Source organism: Oncorhynchus mykiss, chromosome 7 (genome assembly GCF_057628025.1).
Source record: "Oncorhynchus mykiss isolate SJ-2025 chromosome 7, ASM5762802v1, whole genome shotgun sequence".
NCBI lineage: Eukaryota > Metazoa > Chordata > Actinopteri > Salmoniformes > Salmonidae > Oncorhynchus > Oncorhynchus mykiss.
The window spans coordinates 65425953-65447007 of record NC_143028.1 but is presented as its reverse complement, the minus strand read 5'-3'; the positions used below and the strand labels follow the sequence as shown (position 1 = coordinate 65447007).

Genomic DNA, 21055 nt, shown 5'->3' with positions numbered 1-21055 from the left:
CATATCAGCAAAAAAAAGTATATATATATATATACATATACACATAATACACATATATACACATATATATATATATACACACACATATGTGTATATATATAATGTTTGTGTGTGTATATATATACATATGTGTGTGTATATAGATATATATATATATACACACACATTTGTTTTCCATAGGTCAATAACCATTAGTCATAGACAAATATACATTGCAAATACAGGACCAGTCAAAAGTTTGAACACACCTACTCATTCAAGGGTTTTTCTTTATTTTGACTATTTTCTACATTGTATAATAGTAGTGAAGACATCAAAACTATGAAATAACACATACGGAATCATGTAATAACCAAAAAAGTGTTTAACAAATAAAAATATATTTTAGATTTTAGATTCTTCAAAGAAGCCACCCTTCGGCTTTGCACACTCTTTTCATTCGCTCACCCAGCTTCATGTGGTAGTCACCTGGAATGCTTTTACATTGAAAGTTGATGAAACTGGCACTCATGAGGACCCAGCGTTACTTCTGCTGCAGAGGATAAGTTCATTAGAGTTGCCAGCCTCAGAAATTGCAGCCCAAATAAATTCTTCACAGAGTTCAAGTAACAAGACAGATCTCAACATTAACTGTTCAGAGGAGACTGTGTGAATCAGGCCTTCATTGTCAAATTTCTGCAAAGAAACCACTACTAAAGGACACCAATAAGAAGAAGAGACTTGCTTGGGACAAGAAACACGAGCAATGGACATTAGACCGGTGGAAATCTGTTCTTTGGTCTGATGAGTCCAAATTTGAGATTTTTGTTTCCAACCGCCGTGTCTTTCTGAGACGCAGAGTAGGTGAACGGATGATTTCTGCATGTGTAGTTCCTACTGTGAAGAATGGAGGAGGGGGTGTGATGATGCTTTGCTGGTGACACTGTCAGTGATTTATTTAGAATTCAAGGCAAACTTAACCAGCATGGCTACTACAGCATTCTGAAGCGATACGCCATCTGGTTTGCGATTAGTGGGACTATCATTTGTTTTCAATAGAACAATGACCCAAAACACACCTCCAGGCTGTGACAGGGCTACTTGACCAAGAAGGAGAGTGATGGAGTGCTGCATCAGATGACCTGGACTCCACAATCACCAAACCTCAACCCAATTGAGATGGTTTGGGATGATTGAAGGAAAAGCAGCTAACAAGTGCTCAGCATATGTGGGAACTCCTTCAAGACTGTTGGAAAAGCATTCCAGGTGAAGCTGGTTGAGAGAATGTCAAGAGTGTGCAAAATATGTTTTGATTTGTTTAACACTTTTTTTGGTTACTACTTGATTCCATACGTGTTATTTAATAGTTTTGACATCTTCACTATTATTCTACAATGTAGAAAACAGTAAAAATAAAGAAAAACCCTTGAATGAGTAAGTGTGTCCAAACTTTTGACTGGTACTGCATGACAGAATGTACACTTCAAAAGCTTCATCGACAGTAGCTTGGGTCAGAGAAATTAAAGTTTGCATTTGTGTGTGTGAGTGCATACATTTGTGCGTGAGTGTAAATGTACTGCACTGTAATTGGGTATGAACCCCAGGTATTCCTGTGTTCTCCTTTGGAGAAGGTTCAGGCCCCGGGTCCTTGCTATGGGCCCCTGGAAATCTCAGAAGAGCACTACAGAAATGAACCAGCAGGAGGCAGCAGACAGACACCTGTAGAGCAGCAAGGAGTGGCTCAAACTTCTTGACTGCAACACTGCAGAAACACTGGAGAGAGAGAAGGGGGGTTCACATGAAGATTCATATAATTAAAGTGAGAAAGTTGGGTGTTTTCCTATCAACTTATCTCTCTGTATTTTGTTTATTGTGTGCATGAGTGTATTCAAAAGAACATGCATTGTGTATATGAGACCAATTTACCTTGACGTAGTTGAATTGATCCTCAGGCCAATCAACCAATCACATGACAGAACACACCCCAGTTTGCATAGTCTGGCCATTCCTATTGGTCGCCCTGTCCATATCACAGCTGAAACACAACATTAAAAAGCAGAGCCTTCAGAACCACAGATTCTACACTTAGTGGACATATCTGAACCCCCCCCCTACATTCCCCTCCACTCAGTCCACTTGGACTCACCTCTTAGCTGCCGTGAATGAGGAGCAATTCTCTGCGTTATATGTCTCCATGACGACCGGCGCGTGCATGGGCTCGCTGTGACTGGCTCTCAGGCCCCGGTACTGTGCCTCTGGAGGGGTCATGTGACACATTGGGATCGGGAGGTTGCTGGTGGAGTCAACATCCTCTGTGGTGATGTTGTTGACACCCCGCAGGGGATTCTGGGAGTTGCAGGGGTTGATGGCTATGGCAGGGATGGGAGGGAGAGGGGCGTCGGGGTCGGCGTGGGCCAACTGCAGCTTCTTTATGTGTTTGATGGCTGCTGTGGCGTTGAAGGCTTGCTGTAACACACACAAACACACAGGAATATTAGCATTGATATGTTTGTATAAATAATCGGGTTTTGTTAATAATAATAATATAATAAATATATGTATGCTAGCATACTGTATGTTGCTCACCCTCCATTTGGACTTGGCAAAGTTCCTCTGGATCTGCATGCTGACTGATTTATAGATGTCCTGATCCCTCGCTGTCTTTCCAATGACCCTGCAACAGGAAATGACATTGATAGGGTCACCAGGAACTAGTAATAAACAGGAAAGAGTGAGCTACCTAGACACTGATCTGAGGTCAGTTTTCTATTTTCCTCTTCTGATGGTTATAGTTAAGATGAGCAAGAGGATAGGCTGATCCTGGATCTGTTTGTGTGACTCACCAGGGGTGTCTGAGGGCCTGTTCTGTGGTGAACCGTTTGTTAGGGTGCTTCTGCATCATGTTCCGGATGAAGTCTTTCGCTATGGAAACAGAGACAGACAGAAACATCAACAACTGACATGGAACTTTCAGCCTTCTAAAAATTATGAATATCTTTAATATATACAGTACCAGACAAAAGTTTGGACACACCTACTCATTCAATGATTTTTCTTTATTTTTTTTACTATTTTCTACATTGTAGAATAATAGTGAAGACATCAAAACTGTGAAATAACACATGTGAAATCATATAGTAAACAAGAAAGTGTTAAAACAAATCAAAATATATTTTTTGTTTGCGATTCTTCAAAGCAGCCACCCTTTCCCTTGATGACGGCTTTGCACACTCTTGGCATTCTCTCAACCAGCTTCATGAGGTAGTCAACTGGAATGCATTTCAATTAACAAGTGCGCCTTGATGAAAGTTAATTTGTGGAATTTCTTTCCTTCTTAACACGTTTGGGCCAATCAGTTATGTAGTATACATAGATAGCCCTATTTGGTAAAAGACCAATTCCATATTATGGCAAGAACAGCTCAAATAAGCAAAGAGAAACTACAGTCCATCATTGCTTTAAGACATGAAATTCAGTCAATACGGGTCTCAATCATAGGCAGGTGTTGTTAGTTGTCTCTGATTGAGAATCATACTTAGGTAGCCTTTCGTGGGTGTTTATTTCCTGTTTAGTGTTTTGTCATTCACCTTACGGGACTGTTCGTTTGTTGTTTATTGTTTTCGTTCAGTGTTCATTTTGCTTCATTAAATTATGGACACTTACCACGCTGCGTTTTGGTCCTCCGATCCTTCTCGCTACTCTTCCTCAGAAGAGGAGGACGAGATCACTTACAGAAACACCCACCACAAAGGGACCAAGCAGCGTGGTAATGGGCAGCACCAGCGATCGCAGGACTCCTGGACTTGGGAGGAGATTCTGGACGGCAAGGGACCATGGGCACAGGCTGGAGAATATCGCCGCCCCAAGGCTGAGCTGGAGGCAGCGAAAGCCGAGAGGCGGTGGTATGAGGAGGCAGCACGGCGGCGTGGCTGGAAGCCCGAGAGGCAGCCACAAAAATGTATTGGGGGAGGACGAGATCCCTTACAGGCAGGCTGACCTGACCACCTGTTACGCGAGTGCAGCAAGGAGCCAAGGTAAGTTGCTATCTAGCATTAACTTCTTACGGCGGAGATCCCGTTAACGGGATCGATACAGCCAGTGAAAGTGCAGGGCGCCAAATTCAAACAGAAACTTCATAATTAAAAATCCTCAAACATACAAGTATTTACACCATTTTAAAGATAAACTTGCTGTTAATCCCAGCACAGTGTCTGATTTCAAAAAGGCTTTATGACGAAAGCACACCATCTGATTATGTTAGGTCATTACTAGAGGTTGACCGATTAATCGGAATGGCCGAATAATTAGGGCCGATTTCAAGTTTTCATAACAACCGGAAATCGGTATTTTTGTACGACAATTTTTTTTTATACAAATTTTATTTTACAACTTTATTTAACGAGGCAAGTCAGTTAAGAACAAATTCTTATTTTCAATGACGGCCTAGGAACGGTGGGTTAAATGCCTTGTTCAGGGGCAGAACGACAGATTTTTACCTTGTCAGTTCAGGGATTCAATCTTGCAACCTTACGGTTAACTAGTCCAACGCTCTAACCACCTCCCTCACGAGGAGCCTGCCTGTTACGAGAATGCAGTAAGAAGCCAAGGTAAGTTGCTAACTAGCATTAAACTTATCTTATAAAAAACAATCAATCATAATCACTAGATGATATTACTAGTTTATCTAGCATGTCCTGCGTTGCATATAATCGATGAGGTGCGCATTAGCGAAAAAGAACTGTCGTTGCTCCAACGTGTACCTAACCATAAACATCAATGCCTTTCTTAAAATCAATACACAGAAGTATATATTTTTAAACCTGCATATTTAGCTAAAATAAAGGTTAGCAGGCAATATTCACCAGGTGAAATTGTGTCACTTCTCTTGCGTTCATTGCACGCAGAGTCAAGGTATATGCAACAGTTTGGGCCACCTGGCTCATTGCGAACGAATGTGCCAGAATTGTACGTAATTATGACATAACATTGAAGGTTGTGCAATGTAACAGCAATATTTAGACTTAGGGATGCCATCCGTTAGATAAAATATGGAACGGTTCCGTATTTCACTGAAATAATAAATGTTTTGTTTTCTAAATGAGAGTTTCTGGATTCGACCATATTAATGACTTAAGGCTCGTATTTCTGAGTGTTATTATGTTATAATTAAGTCTATGATTTGATAGAGCAGTCTGACTGAGCGATGATAGGCACCAGCAGGCTCGTAAGTATTCATTCAAACAACACTTTCGTGCGTTTTGCCAGCAGCTCTTCGCAATACTTGAAACACAGCTCTGTTTATGACTTCAAGCCTATCAACTCCTGAGATTAGGCTGGCAATACTATAGTGCTTATAAGTACATTCAATAGTTAAGGGTATATGAAATACAAATGGTGTAGAGATAAATAGTCTTATAATTCCAATAATAACTAGAAACTTCTTAACTGGGAACATTGAAGACTCATGTTAAAAGGAACCACCAGTTTTCATATGTTCTCGTGTTCTGAGCAAGGAACTTAAACGGTAGCTTTTTTACATGGCACATATTGCACTTTTACTTTCTTCTCCAACACTGTGTTTTTGCATTATTTAAACCAAATTGAACATGTTTCATTATTTATTTGGGACTAAATATATTTTTATTTCTGTATTATATTAAGTTAAAATAAAAGTGTTCATTCAGTATTGTTGTAATTGTCATTATTACAAATATATATTTAAAAATCGGCCGATTAATCGGTATCGGCTTTTTTGGGTCGGTAATCGGTATTGGTATCGGCATTGAAAAATCATAATCGGTCGACCTCTAGTTCCCACCGTGAAGCATGGAGGAGGAGGTGTGTTGGTGCTTTGCTGGTGACACTGTCTGTGATTTATTTAGAATTCAAGGCACACTTAACCAGCATGGCTACCACAGCATTCTGCAGCGATACCCCATCCCAGCTGGTTGAGAGAATGCCAAGAATGTACAAAGCTGTCATCAAGGCAAAAGGAGGCTACTTTCAACAATCTCAAATATAAAATAGATTTTGATTTGTTTAACACTTTGTTGGTTTCTAACTGATTCCATGTGTTATTTTATAGTTTTGATGTCTTCACTATTATTCTACATTGTAGAAAATAGTAAAAAATAAAGAGAAAAATAAAGATTGGCTTAAAGTACCACCACTAATGATCTGTGGAGCTTTTCAAAGTAATGTTTTCTTCACCTCAAACAGCAAGCAAACCATGTCTGTTTTTACATCCATTGAGAATTACAATAGTTCCTCAATGTATTTGAAAAATCTTTCCAGCTCTCTCCCTTTCGATAACCCCTCAGCATGAAAGGGAAAAAGGTCATGCTCTGATCCTGTGGAAACGTCGTAAAAAAGGCCTATCAGTGCTTGACTTGGACTGAAATAGGTTCAGGTACTAATTTTGGGTGTTGGTACTGTTGATATTGAAATGTAGGAGCTCCACAATACTTTTGAGCTAATATTCTATAAGAGGAAGAGGAGCTCAAGCAGTAGAACATTTGAGGTGCCAGAACCCAGCCCCGGTGAGCTTCTTCCCAAGTCAAGCATTGCTTCTTATCTCTTGGGCAAATGTTTTTATTCGGTTTTATTTCCTGCAGTGTCTATTAGTGTCCAAAAGCACGGACGCTTTCACACTCTATATTGCTATAGAATTTTCACAAATGCCTTACTCTACATCTGTAATGTCTGCTTCCAGCCCACACTCTCAAACACATAGATCCCCTGAACGCAGCTCACTTTCCAGCCCACACTCTCAAACACATAGATCCCCTGAACGCAGCTCACTTTCCAGCCCACACTCTCAAACACATAGATCCCCTGAACGCAGCTCACTTTCCAGCCCACACTCTCAAACACATAGATCCCCTGAACGCAGCTCACTTTCCAGCCCACACTCTCAAACACATAGATCCCCTGAACGCAGCTCACTTTCCAGCCCACACTCTCAAACACATAGATCCCCTGAACGCAGCTCACTTTCCAGCCCACACTCTCAAACACATAAATCCCCTGAACGCAGCTCACTTTCCAGCCCACACTCTCAAACACATAGATCCCCTGAACGCAGCTCACTTTCCAGCCCACACTCTCAAACACATAGATCCCCTGAACGCAGCTCACTTTCCAGCCCACACTCTCAAACACATAGATCCCCTGAACGCAGCTCACTTTCCAGCCCACACTCTCAAACACATAGATCCCCTGAACGCAGCTCACTTTCCAGCCCACACTCTCAAACACATAGATCCCCTGAACGCAGCTCACTTTCCAGCCCACACTCTCAAACACATAGATCCCCTGAACGCAGCTCACTTTCCAGCCCACACTCTCAAACACATAGATCCCCTGAACGCAGCTCACTTTCCAGCCCACACTCTCAAACACATAGATCCCTTGAATGCAGGTAACTCTCCAGATCCCAATCACCTGAATTCTGATCACCTGTTCACACACCTGTATGTCATTTACACACACTACTTAGTTCAGTTCTTTGCACCCCATCATTGTGAGGTATTGTTTGTTTTGGTACACATTCTATTCGGAGCTCTGTTTAGTTCCGTATTAGTCCTCCCGTGTATCGTAGTTTTTGGCCATCCTTACTAACGACACCACCCTGCCTGTACTTTTGCCTATTAGATTTCCTGTCAACCTCTTGCCTGATCTCCCGGACTACGTTACTACCCTTTTCCCTGCCTGTACTGTTACCTTGTTGGAGTCCCTGTGTATGACCTTCTGCCTGCCCCTGGACCCAGCTACCTGCCTCCTCCTGTGTATGACCTTCTGCCTGCCCCTGGACCCAGCTACCTGCCTCCTCCTGTGTATGACCTTCTGCCTGCCCCTGGACCCAGCTACCTGCCTCCTCCTGTGTATGACCTTCTGCCTGCCCCTGGACCCAGCTACCTGCCTCCTCCTGTGTATGATCTTCTGCCTGCCCCTGGACCCAGCTACCTGCCTCCTCCTGTGTATGATCTTCTGCCTGCCCCTGGACCCAGCTACCTGCCTCCTCCTGTGTATGATCTTCTGCCTGCCCCTGGACCCAGCTACCTGCCTCCTCCTGTGTATGACCTTCTGCCTGCCCCTGGACCCAGCTACCTGCCTCCTCCTGTGTATGACCTTCTGCCTGCCCCTGGACCCAGCTACCTGCCTCCTCCTGTGTATGACCTTCTGCCTGCCCCTGGACCCAGCTACCTGCCTCCTCCTGTGTATGACCTTCTGCCTGCCCCTGGACCCAGCTACCTGCCTCCTCCTGTGTATGACCTTCTGCCTGCCCCTGGACCTAGCTACCTGCCTCCTCCTGTGTATGACCTTCTGCCTGCCTCCTCCTGTGTATGACCTTCTGCCTGCCTCCTCCTGTGTATGACCTTCTGCCTGCCCCTGGACCCAGCTACCTGCCTCCTCCTGTGTATGACCTTCTGCCTGCCCCTGGACCCAGCTACCTGCCTCCTCCTGTGTATGACCTTCTGCCTGCCCCTGGACCCAGCTACCTGCCTCCCCCTGTGTATGACCTTCTGCCTGCCCCTGGACCCAGCTACCTGCCTCCTCCTGTGTATGACCTTCTGCCTGCCCCTGGACCCAGCTACCTGCCTCCTCCTGTGTATGACCTTCTGCCTGCCCCTGGACCCAGCTACCCGCCTCCTCCTGTGTATGACCTTCTGCCTGCCCCTGGACCCAGCTACCTGCCTCCTCCTGTGTATGATCTTCTGCCTGCCCCTGGACCCAGCTACCTGCCTCCTCCTGTGTATGATCTTCTGCCTGCCCCTGGACCCAGCTACCTGCCTCCTCCTGTGTATGATCTTCTGCCTGCCCCTGGACCCAGCTACCTGCCTCCTCCTGTGTATGACCTTCTGCCTGCCCCTGGACCCAGCTACCTGCCTCCTCCTGTGTATGACCTTCTGCCTGCCCCTGGACCCAGCTACCTGCCTCCTCCTGTGTATGACCTTCTGCCTGCCCCTGGACCCAGCTACCTGCCTCCTCCTGTGTATGACCTTCTGCCTGCCCCTGGACCCAGCTACCTGCCTCCTCCTGTGTATGACCTTCTGCCTGCCCCTGGACCCAGCTACCTGCCTCCTCCTGTGTATGACCTTCTGCCTGCCTCCTCCTGTGTATGACCTTCTGCCTGCCTCCTCCTGTGTATGACTTTCTGCCTGCCCCTGGACCCAGCTACCTGCCTCCTCCTGTGTATGACCTTCTGCCTGCCCCTGGACCCAGCTACCTGCCTCCTCCTGTGTATGACCTTCTGCCTGCCCCTGGACCCAGCTACCTGCCTCCTCCTGTGTATGACCTTCTGCCTGCCCCTGGACCCAGCTACCTGCCTCCCCCTGTGTATGACCTTCTGCCTGCCCCTGGACCCAGCTACCTGCCTCCTCCTGTGTATGACCTTCTGCCTGCCCCTGGACCCAGCTACCTGCCTCCTCCTGTGTATGACCTTCTGCCTGCCCCTGGACCCAGCTACCTGCCTCCTCCTGTGTATGACCTTCTGCCTGCCCCTGGACCCAGCTACCTGCCTCCTCCTGTGTATGATCTTCTGCCTGCCCCTGGACCCAGCTACCTGCCTCCTCCTGTGTATGATCTTCTGCCTGCCCCTGGACCCAGCTACCTGCCTCCTCCTGTGTATGATCTTCTGCCTGCCCCTGGACCCAGCTACCTGCCTCCTCCTGTGTATGACCTTCTGCCTGCCCCTGGACCCAGCTACCTGCCTCCTCCTGTGTATGACCTTCTGCCTGCCCCTGGACCCAGCTACCTGCCTCCTCCTGTGTATGACCTTCTGCCTGCCTCCTCCTGTGTATGACCTTCTGCCTGCCTCCTCCTGTGTATGACTTTCTGCCTGCCCCTGGACCCAGCTACCTGCCTCCTCCTGTGTATGACCTTCTGCCTGCCCCTGGACCCAGCTACCTGCCTCCTCCTGTGTATGACCTTCTGCCTGCCCCTGGACCCAGCTACCTGCCTCCTCCTGTGTATGACCTTCTGCCTGCCCTTGGACCCAGCTACCTGCCTCCTCCTGTGGTCCTTTATTAGTAATAAACACCTGCTGCGCCCTGCGCTTGAAACCAGCACTCTGTCTCCCATCGTACTCATTACAACGTCATTCCCAAACATTCTATGAATTTATGAAAACGACCATATCTAAGTGCTCGCTTGTCAGAAAATGTAAAAAAAAAAGGTGTCATATTCTTCTTGGAGGTGTATATGAACAGATTTTAATAAGATTTCATGTTGCTAAAATGCTGTCAGTTCCACTTTAAATACCCTTGTTGTTGATGTGGTGGTATTTGTCTTACCTGACTCAGAGATGTCATCCCAAAAAGGCGAGTGGAAAGCGTAGTCGGCCCTCATGATCTTAGCGAACAGACGTGTCTCGTTGTCCTCAAAGAAGGGAGGGTAGCCACACAGCCTGTCACACAGAGAGAGAGGGGGAACATAGAGTAGTTTTTAAAGAGTTAACATAGAATTACAATAACTTTTCCCAAAAGTGACAGAACTACCATCTCACAATGCAGTCATCCTGATACTATGAAAGGGTTGAGAGGAGGTGCTGGCAGATCTAGAAGTCCTAGATAGGCACTCACAGGATATATGTGATGACTCCTATGGACCAGCAGTCCACTGCCTTGCTGTAGGGTTTCTGAGCCAGAACTTCAGGGGCTGTAGAGGATCAAATATAAACAGGGTTAGATACCATGCTAATATTATCTAGCGGTGCAATGAAGCTTTACTCTCTATTTCAATGACCAACCATCTAACACACACTTGCTGCACATCTGCATTAAATGAAATCGCATTGGTCACATGCGTTGAATACAACAGTGTAGACTTTACTGTGAAATGCTTGCTTACGAGCCCTCTGCATCATTGGGAAGGGCTCGTAAGCAAGCTTTTCACGGTAAAGTCTACACCTGTTCAGCACATGTGACAAATTTGACTTGATTTGACACACACTCTCTCACCAACATATCCTGGCGTGCCGCAGGCTGTGGACATCACTCCGTGGTCGGACATCTTGGACAGGCCGAAGTCACTGATCATGATCTTGGAGTTCTCGTCTGAGTCGAAGTATAGCAGGTTCTCTGGCTGCTCTCACACACAGGGAGACAGAGGGGGAGAGGGTCAACAAGCGGCAGAGGAACTGTTCTCTCAACATGGTATACAAAAAATAGATGGGTTCAAGGTTCGCTGTGAGTAAAGTAACGCTCCCTATACTTTCAATGCATTTTCTAGTAAAAAGTGCAAATCCAATACACCACTGATGATATAGTAACGTGTATGAAATATGTTTGGAGTGGCAAATTGTATATTATTTATTTACCTTTTAGCTACATTAAAATGTACTTTGATCCCCACTCTCTACCAGGTATGTTGACTGTGTGTGTGTAACATACCTTGAGGTCCCTGTGCACTATGCTGTTCTCGTGAAGGTAGTTGACCGCTTGCAGTACTTGGCGGACCAGCTGGCTGGCGTCCTTCTCTGTGTACACCCCCCGATCTATGATACGGTCAAACAGCTCTCCACCAGACACCCTAGGAAAGAACACACACACATCAGAATCTCCCCGCCATATTCACCATCATCATCCGCATCATCACCATAAACATCCTCGTCATCACCATAAACATTGTCATCTTTGGCATCACCATCATCAACATCACCATTCTCATCACCAGCATTTACAACCCTTATTAAACACCCGATTAATACAGCAAGTTCTCTAAAATAGTAACATTTATCTGTAGGCTAATACATGTATTTAGCTTATGTAGTGATAAGGGTTTTCACTCACAGCTGCATGACGAGGTAATAGTGTGTCTGAGTCTCATAGAAATCTTCCAGTCCAATCACATTGTCATGTCTTATCCTGAGAGGAAGATTGAGAGATATGTGATGTTAACTTGTTCAGGTGTGAGAGTGTTGAAGAGTATGAGCGTGTGTGTCTGCGTGCGTGTACTCACTTCTTCAGCACAGTGATCTCGTTCTCTAGGTTGCTACAGCTGAGGTGTTTTTTCTTCAGACACTTCAGGGCGTACATGTTTCCTGTCTTCTTCTCTCGCACCAAATACACCTCGGAGAACGAACCCCTACACACCCACACAGACAGACAGAGAAAAAGGTTAGTAGTAGTAGTAGTAGTAAGGCGCCCGTGGAGGAAATTAGGGTTAAGTCCCTTGCTCAAGGGTACATCGATAGATTTTTCAAGTTATCGGCTCTGGTTCTCGAACCAGCGACCTTTCGGTTACTGGCCCAACACTCTAACAGCTAGACTACCTAATGTTATGTGCTGTAGGTGGAGTCACCACCACCCAGCCTCACTAGCCAGGCTCATAGCTGACACACAGCTAGGAACGAGACGAGGGTGTCCCAGATAGAGGCTCAGGTATGGCCTGTGCTCCTGAGGCCTGTGCTCCTGAGGCCTGAGAATAGCAGCAGGGCAGGACTAGTGCTCAAGCACTTTACATAACCCAGCCTGAAGCTCAGGACAGGGACCCCTAAAATGATTGATTGATTGATTGAACTGATTAGATCATTAAAAGTGGTAGTCTGCTCAAGCGGGAGACAACATAACATACATAAAAAACGATTGCCGATAAAAACACAATAAAGCCCGGAGGCTTATTTCCATTGTGGTCTTAATTTGTTCATTGTGTCTGTTTGTCTCGGTCTGACCTAGCACAGTCAACCCTGGATGAACCCTGAGCAGGGTGGGTTGTTTCTTCGTCAGACCAAACAAACACCCCAGCCATAACATGACATCAGGAGAGAAGTTAGTTTTAATGCGTGGGAGGAAGCCAAAAGGATCCTAAGACTCAAAATGGATCTACCCTCCATCTGCTGATTTCCCTGTTTGAAGGAGATCAAGGTGAGGGTAATCCTCTGTTTAGCAGACACTCTGGGCCTGACCGTCACATTCCGACACCTGTGAAACCGATGCAATGAGTGTGTTTGTGCCCAAAGACATCACTGTCTGGGAGAGACAGACATACATACAGACACAACTAGGCCTGGGTTTAAATACTGCACTATTTGTTTTCTTTCAAACACTTTGATTGAGCTTGCCACTTGGCTTCCTGGCAAAATGGGACCAATATACTAGTTCCAAAAGTGCAAATTCCACTCATCTGATATTCCTAAAAGGCTCCATCAGACACTTAACGTATTTGAAAGAAAATTATACTAACTGAACCCAGGTCTGATGAACACACACATACAGATACTTAAATTCACACTCAAACTCACACATGCAGACATGCAGGCACACACATTCCCTCACACAGTAAACACACAGACACACAATCCCAGGCCCCTAATCCTATAACAGAGTTAGGATGTTCCTGAGCTGTAATGACGTCATTGCACACCTGCCTGGCTCACACCTCTCTCTCAACGTCAGCCTCTCATTCACAGCCAGGGATGTTCTGGAGTATAAGCTGCTTGAGGAGAGGCTGATGAGTTGAGCAGGAGCCTCAGATAAACAGGCCAGGGGCCAGCAGACATACCACTCTCACTCTGCAGATATCAGCATTGTGTGGACAACTGGACAACGCTGTTCCTTCTATTTGATTTTGCAAAGCACAACAGACTCTGAAACAGTCATAAAGCCCCCTATACCTCACACATACTGTACATTCAAACACATGGGCTTAATGTATAAACACACACAAAACACCAGTGTTTTCCTATATGCTGAAGAAAATCCTAGGGGAAACACTGCAAAAACAAATACCAACACATGCACACGCCCACAAGCTGACATGAACACATGGCCGCACACACACACAGACAAGCACACACTCAGGCACAAATACACAACCAAACATGTACGCTCACACACTGGGCAGATATTAGTTAACCATTTTTACTACATTTTCAATGTCCTGTCCTCTTTTGGTTACTGTTGCTATCTCATCTCTAAAATCTCTAAAGAATTGTCTGTACTTGGGTCCTAGTTGAACCATATCTACAGAGAGAGAAGCTGTATTGTGTGAGTATTCCACTTCAGTTGATAAAGAAGACCTGCCCTGACCTGGGTCCTGATAATCTGATAATCTGGGTGGAATGTTCAGGCCCGTCCAGGATTATAGTGCCAAACTAGGATCCTTCTCTGGAAACCGGTAAAGTAGGTCTCCTGGAGATCCACTCAATCATGTAATAATGGCCCTTTTCTCTGAGTTAAGAAGCTGACAAGAGTCGCTGCCCAGCAACAAAGGTCCACTGAAAACGACCAAGCAAAAAATGTCTGCCGTGCATCACCCAGGTAGGTTCTACATATTAGATGATGTGAACTATCCCAAAAGCTAAACAATAGTGAATACATCAAAATTAGGAAATAACACATGGAATCATGTAGTATCCAAAAAAGTGTTAAACAAATCAAAATATATTCTACATTTTAGATTCTTCAAAGTAGACACCCATTGCCTTGATGACAGCTTTGCACACTGTTGGCATTCTCTCAACCAGCTTCACCTGGAATGCTTTTCCAACAGTCTTGAAGGAGTTCCCACATATGTTGAGCACTTGTTGGCTGCTTTTCCTTCACTCTGTGGTCCAACTCATCCCGAATCCTCTCAATTGGGTTGAGGTCGGGTGATTGTGAAGGCCATGTCATCTGATGCAGCACTTCATCACTCTCCTTCTTGGTCAAATAGCCCTTACACAGCCTGGAGGTGTGTTGGGTTATTGTCCTGTTGAAAAACAAATGATAGTCCAACTAAGCGCAAACCAGATGGGATGGCGTATCGCTGCAGAATGCTGTGGTAGCCATGTTGGTTAAGTGTTCCTTAAATTCTAAATAAATCACAGACAGTGTCACCAGCTAAGCACCCCCACACCATCACACCTCCTCCTCCATGCTTCATGGTGGGAACCACAGATGCGGAGATCTTCGTTCACTTACTCTGCATCTCATAAAGACATGGCGGTTGGAAACAAAAATCTCAAATTTGGACTAAAGGACAGACTTCCACCGGTCTAATGTCCATTGCTCGTGTTTTTTGGCCCAAGCAAGTCTCTTCTTATTGGGGTCCTTTAGTAGTGTTTTCTTTGCAGCAATTCAACCATGAAGGCCTGATTCACGCAGTCTCTGAGTAGTTGATGTTGAGATGTGTCTGTTACTTGAACTCTGAACTTCATGTCTTAAAGTAATGATGGACTGTCATTTTCTTTGCTTATTTGAGCTGTTCTTTCCATAATATGGACTTGGTCTTTTACCAAATAGGGCCTTCTTCTGTATACCACCCTTACCTGGTCAAAACAACTGATTTACTCAAATGCATTAAGAAGGAAAGAAATTCCACAAATTAACAAGGCACACCTGTTAATTGAAATGCATTCCAGTTGACTACCTTATGAAGCTGGTTGAGAGAATGCCAAGAGTGTGCAAAGCTGTCTTGCTACTTTGAAGATTTGTTTAATACTTTTTTGGTTACTACATGTTTCCATTTGTGTTATTTCATAGTTTCCACTATTATTATACAATGTAGAAAATAGTAAAAATAAAGAAAAACCCTGGAATGAGAAGGTGTGTCCAAACTTTTGACTGGTACTGTGTATTTATTTATTAATTAAATGTTTTTGTTGTTGGGCAGATAGGTTCCTGATATCCCAACATCATAACTAGCTACAGTACCAAGAAGCCATTTCAGGCTATCAATCAAGTTAGAATAGCTAGCTTGTCTAACTATTTTAGCTGTCATGTTGGCTGGCAAGCAATTATTAAATGTACTGAATAAGATTCACATTCCTTTTAAACTTTTACCCAGATTTTAGCAGAGATGCAGAGAAGCCTATTTAGTTTCTTCAAAAAGAAAACACCAGTCAGGAGGATACAGACAGCTCAAGAGGTATGCTTAGATATAAAGAAAATAGACTAGAATTAATCATAATGATTATGGCTCTAGATTGTAGGAAAAAGCTGCTTCAGGTGTATGAAAAGTGCTCAATTCTCCAACTTCCCGACGGGGGGCCTAGCCCCCTTGAGACCACCGCCCAGCCATACTTTATGTCCCCTCAGATTGTTTGGGTGTGTGAGGGCCCTGCTCAAAAGTAAAAGTGCTTTTAGTTATAAACGTAAAACACATTAAATGGCTTGAGGCACAGAGACAGAGTTAAAATGAAATGAAAACCTAGACACCAAGGTTTGCCTACAGTGTCCCCTTAGAATGATTAAGTGGTGGTTTTAAACACTGACCTGGCTAGGAAAACCCTCTAGGCTCGAATCATATCAGACAAAGTACTTACGATCCCAGCGCTTGTTTGAATTCGAACACATCTCTGATGTTGTTGGTGACTTTCTTCCAACTGCAAGTTATTTCTTTGCGACCCATGTTGTCGTCACTGCAGGCTCCTGGAACAACAACATACAGACAGGCAGGTTTACTCTTCTGTCTCGTTAAGACTGGGCTGTCTTAGATGTATATACATCAATTTTTGTAAAGACAACCCTCACCACAAATAAAGAACATGACCAAACACTTTGGGCCAGTGTTTCACAAATGGCGGGTGAGTACTGGGGACCGACCCACTGGTAGGTCACAGCCAGTTCCTCTTGGGTCACGTCTTAGGACTAATATGGCTAGACACATCGTTTGGGCACAAGAAAGTTTGAAAGGCTTCAAGTAGATCACAAAACAAAAAATGTTTGGGGACCACGGCTTTGGTGGATATCTCTGTTAGATACCTTCATTTTGTATACAACCCTGTTTTCCTTACACAAAGCTTGCATGTTCAGTATGAGGTCAGTCATGATTGGGCTAAGCTTGTTTGTACCTATTACTTACAGAAGGCCCAAAGGGGTGCAGGATTAGAGCTGTAATGCCTAGTAATGGTTACTTTTCTACCCCCCTCGCTCTCCTTTCTCTGCCAATTCAGGAAACAGATTACTGCTGATTCCCTGACAAACCCCCAAAACAAACTCTCACCAAGCTGGTTGTTTATTTTTAAATCAGCATCGGAATAAAAAAGTATCTTAAGCCCCCTTGAGTTCTCTGAATGCCATCAGGCATATCAGGCAACATAGAAAGTGTAGGTAGACCATGGTAGAATCCATAAATGGAGTTGGTCGTGTGTCCATTCCATGCAGATTTCTTTTTGTAAGCTTTGTCCAGTTTAAAATGAATCCAAAAAACAAGTATTTTCCAGATCATTCATAATATCCAGTAGCAGCACTGTGGGAAGAATCTGGGTGATCATCTGATAGCATCCATCCAATAGGTCCTCAGAACAGTGCATAAAATTTTACAATCCTTTTACACATGGATAAATCAGGTTGATGTTGAAAACTATGCCCATATGAAACTACAGTAAATGGTTCATTACTTGAAGCCAGAGATAGCACTTCATTTCAATTATATAACATGTTCTATTTTATTTTTACAAACAACTTTATTTTCTCTAATAATGTAGCCTAGACTAAACACTGAAAACACTGACACAACAACAAAGTCTTTAGATCTTAATAACTGAATGGGAAAGTAAAATGGCCATTTGTTCTTACCTTAGCTACAGAGAGGAGCGAGCGGACACTTTTTGAGGTATCTCGATAGACCTACCTGCCTCTTCCCTGCAGACACTTCAGCCGAGCGTCTAGGGGGCGTGTTTTGCGCTCCACATCACTTGCGTTGCAGTCCCCCAACACATCCTGCGCGGTTTATTCGCGACAATGCAGTATAGTGTCAGTGGATAACGTGCTAGTTTACTGTATAGGAAAACAACCCGTAACCTGCCAGATTGGCATGTTTTGCTTTAGATGGCCTCATTGTGAACCTATGGCAAGACTATTCAACTACGTAATTGCATTCTGGGGGTGCATACATTACTTTAAATAACTATATGAGTGCTTTCAATATTGTCTTATGTCACAGTATCACGCATTTGCATTTGCAGTATTATAAATTATGAGTAAATTGTTGATAATATCTATCTTTGTTACATCTTAGATTGTTATATGGGTGTAATAAGTGCTTATGCCAATTGTTGCCACGCATTGTAATGCATTATACCTTCCCTGTAGGCTTTTCGTATCTTTCCATATGTACATTGAGGGTCCGAGTACAGGTTGATGGATTACTTTCTGTAGGAGCAAGGACTGGATGGTACGGATAAGAATAACTATTTAACAGCTTCAACCGTTAAACCACATCAACCACCATCAACCACAATTCAAGACTGTCACTTCCAGCCTCAATAAAGCTATTACAACTTCATTAATACCTTGGCCAATCAGAAAACATATGATTAGTTACTGGGTAAATGACAAGTAGATCTCGCTAGATTTGAGCATACTTCAGTATGATTTACCTCTCGTTCGTTCAGCCGTTCCTATGGTTAAACTTATTGGGGAAAGAATAGGGTTTTCGGTTTATTACCGATTCACAAAAAGTGACTTTAGCTGATGAAGATTATCTCATAGAACAAAACCTATAAGATCCCCTGGCGTGTATCCAAACACCTTCCAGAAAATACACACATTTTCCCATAGGCTATGTTCTACGAACCATGGCGGATTTAATGCCTACAAAAATGACATTACCATTGCTCTCTATTCCACACATTTCAGAAATCCATGTAAAATAACTGAGTTTAGTTTAACAAAAAAATAATACTATCTTACACAATCATCAAACTGTTTCATCATATTTCAGCGTACCCAACTGCAGGTGCACATTGTTTGGCTGGGTATATAATCTACAGCCTAAATATGACGCCATCACCCCAATACCACACACAATTCGGCGCCTGCTGAATATCATAATGTATAAGTCCCAACCTGTCTCCTCCCTCTGATACGAAAGCTGTCCTGGTTCACACCAAGCTGCAAGCATTCTCTCTGCCGTAGCATTGACAATAGTGTGTGTGTGTGCGTGTGTGTGCTTGACAGGGTTTGGAGACCTATGGCCTCACTCTGGCCACCTATTAAAATATAAATGCATGACAACATTCATCATTTCTGATTCTATGATTGTGATAGACCTCTCGCTCTGCCATAGAACACATTTATAAGGCGCAAGACTGGACACCCTAAACTAAAGCTGGATGAAGAAGATCTTAGGGAGTAGAGAAGCCCTGTAACAGATTAAGAGGGTGCTAGCGCTTTCTCTATTACCTCATCATCCACTGCTGTTGTAGTTTTGTACCTACATACAGTTGGTCAGTTCTGTCTGCAGTGTCCCTCTGGACTGAAGGGTCAGATCAAGACCCTACCACTACCAGGTTAGGAGTTCTTGAAAAGCATGTTCTTGAAGAACCAAAACATGAACCGGTGAGCTGAACATGTGACTAAAACTGCATACAGTCTGCTGTATTCCCTAAAATGGGGAGTCAATATTACATAAAGCTACATTAGGTTCAGGGTTCAAATATGGAAATGGCTGGCCTGCTGGGCACTCCCACTTGGGTTTAAAATACCAAAATACCATCAGAGTAGGATTCTATTGCACATGACTCAGCTCATATGCTACTGAGGCGGTGCAGCATAACCAATCAGAGCTGCAGTAGGCCTATATATAAATAGACCCTTGCCATATATGGATCTGTGCCATTTACTTAGAACTGGACTGTGTTTACAACTGTGGTTGTGAGTGTTTTGAGATCAAAGCAAGAGTTGCATGTAGCCATGTGTGCACATTTTATTCATAACCTTTGCTAGTTAGTGAGCTAGCAAAGGAGCTCCACTTGTAATTTGTAGTCAGCAATAGGGGAGTGATTGTTTCCTTCAAGAGCACAAAATGTGTACATTTCTAGACATCTTTGAAAAGGGAGTCAGGTAAATACATTTGATTTTGTCTTAAAAGGGGCAGTGATGTACAGTGCCTTGCGAAAGTATTCGGCCCCCTTGAACTTTGCGACCTTTTGCCACATTTCAGGCTTCAAACATAAAGATATAAAACTGTATTTTTTTGTGAAGAATCAACAACAAGTGGGACACAATCATGAAGTGGAACGACATTTATTGGATATTTCAAACTTTTTTAACAAATCAAAAACTGAAAAATTGGGCATGCAAAATTATTCAGCCCCTTTACTTTCAGTGCAGCAAACTCTCTCCAGAAGTTCAGTGAGGATCTCTGAATGATCCAATGTTGACCTAAATGACTAATGATGATAAATACAATCCACCTGTGTGTAATCAAGTCTCTGTATAAATGCACCTGCACTGTGATAGTCTCAGAGGTCCGTTAAAAGCGCAGAGAGCATCATGAAGAACAAGGAACACACCAGGCAGGTCCGAGATACTGTTGTGAAGAAGTTTAAAGCCGGATTTGGATACAAAAAGATTTCCCAAGCTTTAAACATCCCAAGGAGCACTGTGCAAGCGATAATATTGAAATGGAAGGAGTATCAGACCACTGCAAAACTACCAAGACCTGGCCGTCCCTCTAAACTTTCAGCTCATACAAGGAGAAGACTGATCAGAGATGCAGCCAAGAGGCCCATGATCACTCTGGATGAACTGCAGAGATCTACAGCTGAGGTGGGAGACTCTGTCCATAGGACAACAATCAGTCATATATTGCACAAATCTGGCCTTTATGGAAGAGTGGCAAGAAGAAAGCCATTTCTTAAAGATATCCATAAAAAGTGTTGTTTAAAGTTTGCCACAAGCCACCTGGGAGACACACCAAACATGTGGAAGAAGGTGCTCTGGTCAGATGAAACCAAAATTGAACTTTTTGGCAACAATGCAAAACGTTATGTTTGGCGTAAAAGCAACACAGCTCATCACCCTGAACACACCATCCCCACTGTCAAACATGGTGGTGGCAGCATCATGGTTTGGGCCTGCTTTTCTTCAGCAGGGACAGGGAAGATGGTTAAAATTGATGGGAAGATGGATGGCGCCAAATACAGGACCATTCTGGAAGAAAACCTGATGGAGTCTGCAAAAGACCTGAGACTGTGACGGAGATTTGTCTTCCAACAAGACAATGATCCAAAACATAAAGCAAAATCTACAATGGAATGGTTCAAAAATAAACATATCCAGGTGTTAGAATGGCCAAGTCAAAGTCCAGACCTGAATCCAATCGAGAATCTGTGGAAAGAACTGAAAACTGCTGTTCACAAATGCTC

The 21055-nt window shown here is 43.9% G+C and overlaps 1 protein-coding gene across 1 annotated transcript; it reads right to left on the bottom strand.

Annotated features, from left to right (window-relative positions):
• Nucleotides 1–1905: 1905 nt before the first annotated feature.
• On the bottom strand, nucleotides 1906–16438 carry LOC110529013 (calcium/calmodulin-dependent protein kinase type 1D-like). The gene is made up of 11 exons (XM_036984447.2): nucleotides 16226–16438; nucleotides 11941–12066; nucleotides 11772–11846; nucleotides 11373–11511; nucleotides 10941–11064; nucleotides 10563–10638; nucleotides 10275–10387; nucleotides 2823–2901; nucleotides 2566–2653; nucleotides 2126–2445; nucleotides 1906–2014 (listed from the first exon to the last, which is right to left on the bottom strand). The coding sequence occupies exons 1-11, from the start codon at nucleotides 16309–16311 to the stop codon at nucleotides 1945–1947; spliced, it is 1296 nt and encodes a 431-aa protein (XP_036840342.2). The 5' UTR covers nucleotides 16312–16438; the 3' UTR covers nucleotides 1906–1944.
• Nucleotides 16439–21055: the final 4617 nt, after the last annotated feature.

Excerpts from the sequence above, each read along its gene's own strand:
- LOC110529013 (XM_036984447.2), bottom strand. The coding sequence starts at position 16,311 with ATGGGTCGCAAAGAAATAACTTGCAGTTGGAAGAAAGTCACCAACAAC. Across the intron at positions 11,065-11,372 it reads TAGTGCACAGGGACCTCAAG|CCAGAGAACCTGCTATACTT; the intron begins GTATGTTACACA and ends GTGTGAGAGCAG. Across the intron at positions 2,654-2,822 it reads CAGGCCCTCAGACACCCCTG|GGTCATTGGAAAGACAGCGA; the intron begins GTGAGTCACACA and ends TTCCTGTTGCAG.